The sequence below is a fragment of the Haemaphysalis longicornis genome, unplaced genomic scaffold (genome assembly GCF_048455015.1).
Source record: "Haemaphysalis longicornis isolate Haplotype H1 unplaced genomic scaffold, Haemaphysalis longicornis Haplotype H1 scaffold_6, whole genome shotgun sequence".
In the NCBI taxonomy this organism is placed as follows: Eukaryota; Metazoa; Arthropoda; class Arachnida; order Ixodida; family Ixodidae; genus Haemaphysalis; species Haemaphysalis longicornis.
Genome location: NW_027526407.1, coordinates 138,886,078 through 138,896,423, shown reverse-complemented (window position 1 = coordinate 138,896,423; position 10,346 = coordinate 138,886,078). Strand labels below are relative to the sequence as shown.

At 44.4% G+C, this 10,346-nt stretch overlaps 1 protein-coding gene across 1 annotated transcript in view; it reads left to right on the top strand.

The window, feature by feature from the left end:
* The first annotated feature begins 810 nt into the window (after window positions 1–810).
* LOC144141957 (uncharacterized) overlaps window positions 811–10,346 on the top strand; it is a 123,918-nt gene continuing 114,382 nt past the window's right edge. The window contains exon 1 of the mRNA XM_077673391.1: window positions 811–927. Coding sequence (XP_077529517.1) covers window positions 831–927 — 97 coding nt within the window. The 5' untranslated portion in view covers window positions 811–830. The remainder of the gene's footprint in view (window positions 928–10,346) is intronic.

The window sequence follows — 10,346 nt, the reverse complement described above, 5'->3', positions numbered from 1 at the left end:
GCGCGCATGTCCGCGCTACTGGTTTATCCACGCACCAACTTCTGCGTGCGGTCAACTAAAACTGGTTCTTCGCGAGAACTTGGCTGCGGGCGCTGAGCTGCCCCTACGTGCGCGCGCAACTCTCTGCGTACGCTCAACTAAAACTGTCTAATAACGTAAGCGACGTTGCACACGCAGGATATTTCGGGGAGAAACTGGACTTCCCTTTATCACATCAACATTTTTTTCTGTATACATCTTTGTTCCTACGTGCTTGTTGAAATGCCTTAATTTCTGAGCTGCATTTATCATCACAACCCATTTCAAATATACGAGCGCAATGCACATCTGACCTTATCAAAACTGTGACGTATACAATTTTTTTTGTTAAGATTTATGTCCCCGCCCCCGTTGGCTGGCCTCATTGCGCAAAAAGGGAAGACCAAATTCCCCTGAGTTTTCACCTAAGCTCTAGAAAAAATATCTTCAAACAGTGTTGTCATTTAAAAAAATTTCTTCCAAATTCAACGTATTTGCTAAGACTAAAAATCAATGCTATACAAACACCACCGGTAAGCCAGCTTCTCTCGTTCGTCATCAGTAGGCTGCTCTCACAAACATTAGAAACAGTGGGTGTATAAATGTAAACAACCGACGCTTCCACGTATGGTCACTTGATATTTAAAGATCATATATTAGGTTGGGGAGTTTTTTGTATGATGACAGTTACGCATACTATCTTCTCAAATGTTTGCATTTTTTGTTTAATCTACTGTTTATAAAGAGCAGAGAACGCGGACATTGGAAAATAGTATCTCTTGCATCAAGCCCTGCGGTTATACTACTAGACGATGATGCGAGCCGGTGCCACCCTGATTTTCGTCGGTCTTGCCTGGGTTGCAACGACCGCTAGGCATCCCCAAAGTTTCGAAACACCACGTTTTTGCAGTAAGTCACTAACATTATTCACGAGGACAAAAGTTTGGCTGCGACCGCAAACCCGTTTGTGTAATGGCTGTACCCTTAGAAGCCAAGCTACAATCGGAAACGCTCGCTGTATAACAGTCAGACGAGAGAAGCGCTACAGGACTTGTGATATTTACATTATTGTATTAAGCATCCAAATATGCACTTCCGCGGCTGTGCTGGTGCTTGTGGGTAACCAAAATATAACAAGGGTTAGAGATGTATCGCACTTACCATCAGCTTTACGGTTGTCACGGAGTAATTTGAAACGTTTTTGAGATCGTTTTATGTAGAGAGTCTTTGCAGAGATGATTTCGCCATGGCATAATACAATTACATGATAATTTTAAGGAACAACAGCTTTACGGTTGTCACGGAGTAATTCGAAACGTTTTTGAGATCGTTTTATGTAGAGAGTCTTTGCAGAGATGATTTCGACATGGCATAATACAATTACATGATAATTTTAAAGGAACAACAGCTTTACGGTTGTCACGGAGTAATTCGAAACGTTTTTGAGATCGTTTTATGTAGAGAGTCTTTGCAGAGATGATTTCGCCATGGCATAATACAATTACGTGATAATTTTAAAGCAACAACTTTCAGTAGAATAATATGTGGACTACAGTTACAAAGCGTACGTTTTCCCAGTGAGTATCTGTTACCATGTGCGCGTCGCCGTCTATCCGTCGCGAGTTCTCGGTGCATGCTCTGCCTAGCGCTTACCTTAAAAAAAATTTAGAAGCTTTCCAAATGTGGAGTTTTGAACACATGCCTTTCGACGAATGGAATTGAAACCACTTGCGCACGAGCCACTGTTTTCTTCATTGCCTGCAACTAGAAAATTATCCCCCAGATAGACATTTTAAAAAGCATGGGATAAACAAGTGAAAGCAAATTATTAGCAGACTTATGACTAAGTACTTTTTGTAAGCAAATAACCCTACCGAAACGGTCCGCATGAACGCACTCATGGGAATACGGAGTTTATACGGAGTATAGCGAGCCCATGCGTAACTAAAGCAAATCTTCAAAAAGAGCAAGACCATTTCATTTCTAACAAAAATAATTGTTGGGCCAGTGTTTATCTTTCTATCCTCAAATATTAGCCAAATTGCCCTCCGAATGTTTTCAGCATACTCCGTATATACGACCTTTATACGGAGAATTATTTTACGTTTCGGCCAGCCATAAAGACGTCTCAATTTTTGTAACTATCGGCCCATCTTTCTTACCTGTCATTGTTGTAAATTGCTGGAACATATCGCAAAACATCTAAATAACTTTCTTCAATCCCAAAATATTCTCTCTGAACACCAACACTGTTTCCGACGAGGACTTCCTACTGCTACGCAGTTATGAACTTCAATTAATGAATTTGCCAAGGCTCTAGATGCTGGTAGCCAGGTTAACGTAATCTTTTTTGACCTCTCGAAGGCATTCGATAAAGTTCCACATAAAATATAATTAAATAAATTGAAGTCAATTGGCGTTCCTTCAGATGTAACAAACTGGGTCACATCTTACCTACTAAACCGTGAACAGTACGTAGAGATTGAAGGATCGCGCTCGCGTTTTTAGATGTTTTTTCCGGAGTGCCGCAGGGGTTCGTACTCGGCCCTATTTTACTTATCATTTATATTAATGATTTGGTTGAAGCAATAAATACCGGCGTATCAGTTAAACTGTTGGCAGACGACTGCATTCTTTCAAAGTCATAAACTCGACGGCAGATCAACAAGTTTTAAACAGAAATATCGGTAACTTGGAAACTTGGTGTTCAGGGTGGAACAAGGTAATTAATCTAGAAAAAACTTCTATTTTGTGTATCACCAACAAAATCAACAAGCTTCATTTCTAATATGATATAAAAGGGTCACAGATTACACAAGTGTAAAAATATATATATTTGGGTGTAACAATTACCTCAAGCCTCAACTGGACAACCCGTATAGTAAATGCATGCTCTTCTGCACCTAAAAAACTAGGGCTTTTAAAGCATCGATTAGCTAATGCCCCCAGTTCCTTCAAGCTTAAAGCTTACAAAACAATGGTAAGACCATCCTTGGAGTACGCCTCCGTAGTGTGGGACCCTCACACAAAAAGCAATAAACCAAAGATCGAAAAAATGCAGCGCCTGGCAGCCCGTTTTATTTACAGTAGGTATAGACGTAGCGATTCTCCCTCTGCAATGTTGCAGTTGCCAAATCTTGAACCTTTCGAGGACAGACGACGAGCTACTCGACTTAACTTACTCCGTCTAGTTTATTTTTTTAAACTAGAAATAAAGCCGGAAAATTACATGGTAAAAGATCCTTTCAGGCCTTCCCGTCACAAACATAGCTGCAGCATGGAGCCAATCTTCGCAAGACCTGATATATACAAACACTCTTTTTTCCCGACATCAATCACTGAATAGAATTTGTTGCCCCGAAACTCTACTCTACTTACTATTCCACCATAAAATGCGCCTTGTTTCCGGACTTTCACAATACTTCTTTGATTTAACATGTTGTGTGCCTAAGAGTGTGGTGCTTTGCTCATGGATTGTGTTGCAGTGGGCGTACTGAGCCCTATGGAAACGAGTAAAATTTGATGGTGATTGCCATCTTTTTCTTACATTTGATGTATCCTAGTAACTATTTTCTTGTAACATTGTTATACCTTTGTTTTGCCTTCGAACTTGCTGTACCTTTCCTGCTTGGACCTCAAATGGTTCGCAGTATATGATAAATAAAGAAATAAAAATATATTGTGGGAAAAATTACGAAGCCCGTGCACTATTCTATTGTAACGTGTTCCTCAAAGATACGCCTGGTATTATACAGGCATTTTTTCATGATAGGTAAGAAGTCCGTACTGCCACAATTCTGTATATACGGAACGTTTCAGGAGGAACGTATAGTGTTCACTGAAGAGCGTAACCTCTGAGTGGTTACGAAAAATACCTTTACAAACTCAGGATGCTCAATAGACCCTATGCAAAATGCGCCCCGCCATCTCACGTCGACTCTGGTAGCTAGGTCCGCCATTTTGGTACGGTCGTTTGAAACCGAAACCAATTAGCAAAACATAGAAGGCGGGCATTGACCGCTCTTGGTGATGGACTACAATGCCGGAGCATTGCTGCGTGCCGCAGTGCACGCAACGAGGAAATACCGGTCCAGATGGAGAAAAGGCGCGTGAAGTTCCACGCTTTTGAACGAACTTTCTGACGCGAACTATGCCGGCGCGAGCAACCTTTGTGACACGCTGGGCGCGGTGCGCTGGGAGCGAATATTTGTCGTTGGTTCGCTAAGCCCGGGATTCCGTAGTCGCTGTCCGGATGAAAAATACAGCTGCGTTGGAGTTCTGTGGTCCAGCCTTTGTATTCTAAATGAAGCCTGAGCGTGCGCCACCTATTCATGCGACTGACAGCAGCGCTCGACCGGGAAAACAGTACCACACGTTGCCAAAATTAGGCTGTTTCTTTACTCGTCCCTGTGGCTTTGCGCCCGCTTCATTTCATTGTACCGCTTAGCCCTTACGCGAGCCTTTATCTTACCTAGGGCTGTAAACAAACATTTCTTGCCGCACAACGCCGTCACGGCGCGGTTGAAAATTTCCTCTGTGGCGGGCACGCACGGTATGGAAGTGTGTTGTTGGTTTCTTTTACGTTGCATTTAGCCGTGTGTCGTTGCAGGAGGGGCGTACACTGTTTTATGATGATCTAACGGTGGAAAATTCGAGCTTTCGCAATTGGTTCCCCATTTGCTGGGCTGAAAGGTTTGTTGTTACGTCAAGTTAACTTGGTGCCCATTGTCATTTCAGCCACGATGTATTTACTGTCGAATATTTTGCGACTAAAATACACACTCACTCCTCTAGTTTGTCACATGCTTCATGCATGCCTCCGACGTAATGATAGTGGCCATTGATGTAGGTAGCTGAGACAATTTTCAAGTTTTATTAAAAAAAATTAAAAAAAAACGGCCAGAGTTCCACCAGGCCGCCGGGCATCAGCTTGAGTGATTTTGCATTTTTTGTATCCACAATGAAAATCCCACTAAATTAAACTACTTCGATGATTTATAGCGCGTGCAGTATAGCAAACTGGATATAAATGGAATAAAGGCAAGCATTCGCGCACGCCTGCATGCCGCGGTCTAGTAAACATGACGTTGCCCAGCCTCTGCGTGCTCGCGAGATGACCACGGCGAAATGTGGCATGAATGCTTGCTGGAAGCTCATTGGTGACCCTTCAGGTGCCATGCCAGTCCTTGTTTCTGTCACTGTGGGGGGTGAGGCCAGCACAACTGGGGCAAAAAACCCATTCCCAAGGCAACCACGTTTTCTCCCAAGCGCCTGCACGGCACTTTGTTGCTGCTCGCATCGCTCCGGTACCCGATGTGCATCGAACAGATACATTGGCAAGGGAAGGGAGGCGCTATTTTCTCGCGGGCGTCTCCAGTCAATGTGTTGGACACTCGCTGGCTTGATGCCCTGCTGTCTCGGACGTCCCCACTATTGTGGCAGCTCAGTGCACGCAAGCTCAGGTAGCGCCTCTTAAAATCTTCGGCTTGCAAGAGGGCGAGTAGGTCACAGCAGCCAGGATGTTACTCCATGCTTCACTGCAACTCACCGGGCAGCCACATGCTGCCTCCACAATCGCCCCACTGTCCGTCTCAAAGGGGAGGCACACAACATAGGGCCGGCCACTTTACTTCCGGGAGCGAAAACAGCTGCTGAGCACATGGATGAGGCCCAACCTGCAAGAGCAGAGAGAGTAACAGTAAATAGCACTCAGGGAAGAGCAGGACTGGTCCGCTACAGTTTATGGTAAAGGGACAGAGCAGGAAGAAGTGGCCGCAAGGAACAGACTCAAAATGACCAGATTTTGTGTCTTGCTTAAACAGTGTTGCAAGGGCAATAATCTACACCTCAAACAGCAATGATGTCAAAATTGTTTTTCAAGTTCGAGGGTGCAAGTATTGCTCCATGCTTTGCTTTGTTAATGTACTTTCAAGAGAAGGAAGTTTAACATTTATAAACCTCACCGTGGGTAATGATACCAGTACCCGCATATTCATGTTCGTCATAACTTAAGCAAGAATAATTATTATTATCTGCAACTCACTTCCAAAACCTTTCGAGATAAACTGGTAAACATTCGGGCTATACCGATGACCCATCGAATTAAAAAAAAAACCTTCTAGTTCAGTGCATTCGAGCTAACAAGGTTTTACTGTATTATTTATTCGTGCACAGCAGAAACATGCGCTTTAGAAACAAACACAACCACCGCAGCGCCAAAAAAAAGGAGAAGAAAGACACACAAACAGATTTTTGCGGCAGAACATGCGCAATAAATAATGAAAACACACAAAAAAAGAAAATTCAAGGCGTATGTGCGCTTTTGTAGTTGACTTCGCCGCAAAGCGCGATTGCTTTGCGGCAAACGCGCGGGCGGGCGACCGTCACGGAAAACGGCGGCAACCTTTCCGTAAACATCTTCGCCAAAAATCATCCCGTAAATTCGATGTACAGCATTTAAAAATACCTAATCCACCCACTAGCGGTACGGTCGGGCGATTGTCGCTTTCCTCTTTCAGGGTTACTGCAACACAGTCGCCGCTACGCATTTGCATGGTAAACAACGGTGAACAAAGTGCTATACAAATGCTCATACCGGTTAACTCGCGTCAAGTAAAAAACAAAGAAAGATTTACTTACTGCGAGTCGCACGTGCTTGTCCCCACCGATAAAGGCGAGCAATGCGCCTCGGAGGCTAGGCGGCATGCCCTGCTCCGCTGCCGCTCGGATGGGTACGCACCCCGAGTTGTACGAGTCTTCACACACAGTCGGCAGCGCAGACAAGTCCTTCGTCCACAATCCGTGGCCGGGAGCCGGAAAACGCCGTCCAGTTTGAGCCATACAGCGTTACCGTTACCTACTCTTCCACAGTAAACAATACGAGACTTCCCAATCGGCGCCCGCACCAATATGGCCGACGGTCTCGTTTACATCAGTGTTGCTAGATCACCAACCAATTTCGCATGAGGTCTATTGTTCCAGATATGGTACTCTGTGTGACATGATCGTTGTAGTTATTCTCTCATCAACACGCCTTCACATTCGTACAGTGTTCATTATTACATATTCAAAATATACCCTTAAAATTCCCCAAGAAGAGAAGGATTTTCAAACACAAGAAGTCAGTAGCCTCAATCTGTCGAATATGCGCGCTGACTGGCCCCCACCGCGCGGCGCATGTACCGCAGACTGGCGCGCATATCAACACGAGCATGAAGATGTGGTAAACGCGACCCCTGCAAGCTGCAAAGGCCACATAAAAAGTTTCTTCTGGTTCCAAAGACGTCATTAAAACAAACGTCCTGTTTGCTTGATGCCTCAGATGCACATCTTGTACTGCACTAAAATGCACTACAGCCCCAAAACACGTATTTAACCAAAATTTATACGAGCAGTGGGGCAGCAAATTTGTGAGGTCAGGCTTAAATAAGCAGTTTGGCTCGCTGAAAGGGCGAAGACGGCCGACCGCACAAATGTAGTCATGCACTGGCTAACCCGCTTCATTTCACTGGTTAAAAAAGTTGGTCCGAGTGCGTAACCGTAACGTATCTATTGGACTTAGGGTTTCCTGGAGTAGAATAAACACCAGTTTATTGTTGAATCTCCTGCAGTAATATTGGTGAATTTTGCGAAAAAACTCGACAGTCATATTGCAATAGAATGGGGGCTACCATTATTGACCTTAGGACTTTCAACGTGGTATTATTTCGGCGAGGTATTTTCTCTTGGGGTTCTTGCGGTGGCTGACTCGTGACGGTCTGTATCATTGCTTTTTTTGCGTTACATGAGATGGGAGGATACAAATTTTGCTAATGTCTTCTTGTCTAGCGGCGCGTTCTTTCTGGACGTCCGATCGAATAATGTGGAGGAATTCGTTGACTTCAGGGGCTGAAGCGTCGGCGTGTGGACTAAGGTTGTGCTGCAGGTGCCGTTTTTCTCTTTTTGGCAAAGGGCTTTCTCAGTTCTTGATTGTCTTTCTTAAGTTGTTGGACATCCTTGCGCAAAGAGGCAAGTTGTGCAAACATTTCTACGCTGAGTAATTTAGTTAAGAACGAGGATTCATAATCTTGTTAGGGGGTTCCGGGGAGCCCTCTGTCAGTGGTCGTAGTGCTGCTTGACTGTGACACTCTATTACCAAATGAAATACCATTGGCTGCATCGTTACCTTGGGTGTTAGAAGGCCGTGGTATAGGGTTTCGGCATTTAGAGCTGACCGATATGCGAACGGCGTCTTTGCATGCACCGCAGTGAACGGTGGGGCCATATTTCAGGGTTGCATAATAGTCACTGCCACGTGTACGGCTGACGCTTTGGGGTGGTTAGCGTTTTGACTTGTTCCCGATTTGGTGGAAACTGTAGCGTACCATATTCTTTGGTGAGTAGGCCATTAACTTTACAATGGCTATATAGTACCTCACAACTTGAGGGGATGTAGAAGAGTAAAACGTGACGACTACAGTGTTGGCCTTGGTAATTATTTGTGCGCTAAGTACCTTAGATTGCTCACATCAAAGCCATCTCAAGATGTCTTAATTAAACTCATGCGGTTTGACTGCGATGACTACACGTGTTGTGTTCAACCGGCTCGGCAACCCCATTCCCATACACAAATAACTCAAAATCGACAACGTGCATGTCAGAATGAACTGAATTCCAGGCCATGAGAAGCCAGGTCCACGGAATCAGACCGCCCAGGAACCCCAGAGTGCTCGAACTTTACGCCTCCACGAGTTCCCTTTCCTGCCTCCTCAACCACTCGTGCAGACCTCGTACTTCTCCGACTAAATAAAAGTAAAAGAACACCTTTCAAACAGGATGCATTCCAGGGGTACCTTGCCAACACTGTCACCTGCAGCTCATCAAGGCGTCTTCATCAACACGCTATGTGCAGGTGCAACCTACACTCCTCTCACATTACCCAAAAACGGACAAAATATCCGAACACACATAACATGCCATTACCGCAACAGTGACGCCAATTCAGATCTCCACCATCTACTTCGATCACACTTCGGGACGTGCCCACACTTCACCAAACATCGCCCCGGCAGTCTAGCATGCATTATTCCCGGCCCCCTACATCAAAAAGCACATACTCGACTATGGGCATCTTTATTACGAATATTAGCGCTTTTGCAGTTAAGAGCAGACTGGCGCGAGAAGTCTAACTCGGGCAGACCTCGGTGACGACCTGCAGGCCCCTCAACAAGAATCCCTTCTTTCATTACTGTCTTTCATTTGTAATCACCTTCGTTCTATCCCTTCTCCCCACCATACGGCATACGCCCTTCTTGCTCCAAAAAAAGATTCAATCAATCAATCTCGCCTCCTCTACTTAAGGTAACTTTAAAATTACAGCCAACAGGTTTTTTTAGAGTATATTTTGTCTGCCCGAAATAAGAGTTCATCAAATAAATCACATTGAAGGGAAACGGTGTTGCTCATGGGTTCCTAGTATATTTCAAAACAGAAGTGTAAGATCTGCCCGCCTTACGTAGGCCGCCGAGACGAATGCGGGCAACCATGCGAGTAAAGCCAGGCGGAAACACATTTTCAATTGTGCGGGAGATTAAAAGTTTTCAAAAAGCTGTACAAAACCACAACAATAATAAAGGGCGATTTTTTCAATTTCACAATGCGGTATTTGAGTACCGCATTGAAACCGACCGAGATGTATATATACGAATGAGAGTGTTATGTTCAGACACGACATGGCGCTGCCACGTTTCAGATTGCAATACGTTTTGTGCAAATTAGAACTACTTCCGCGAAATTGATCAGAAATTCACTGGGTGTTGCCCCACTATATAAATCGCTGGCTTACATAAGAGCTTGACGGCATGCACTCCACAAAAGCCGATGGCTGTCTTATTAAGCCTAACAGCTTCTCAGGCAACGCCAAGCTCATTGTACGTAACGGTCCGCATGCCGGATGACAACCTTAGTTATCAAAGCATAACGTTAAGTCTAATATTAGGCCTACGTTTACCACGTGGAGGATTTCAGGCTGCTGTTAGCTAACTGCTATATTCTGTGCATTTTCCTTTGCCTTTCCTTCGTTCATATCCATTTATTACAAGATTGAATCATTTTGAGAATTCCATACTAAGAAGTTACGAGTGTTGGTTAACGTAGCATTATAGAACAAGATTGAAGTGCGCGATATAAGCTTCAAGTATCCACCGAAAAATTCATCATGTTTGAGGCCTAAAAAGAATTCCACTCGTCGATTGAAACCCGCGTGGCATAGGCGAGTACTAACAGTTAAATGCTATCTCTCACTCACTTTCAACATGCGCACAAGAGTTCGATTCTGGTTCCTGCCACCA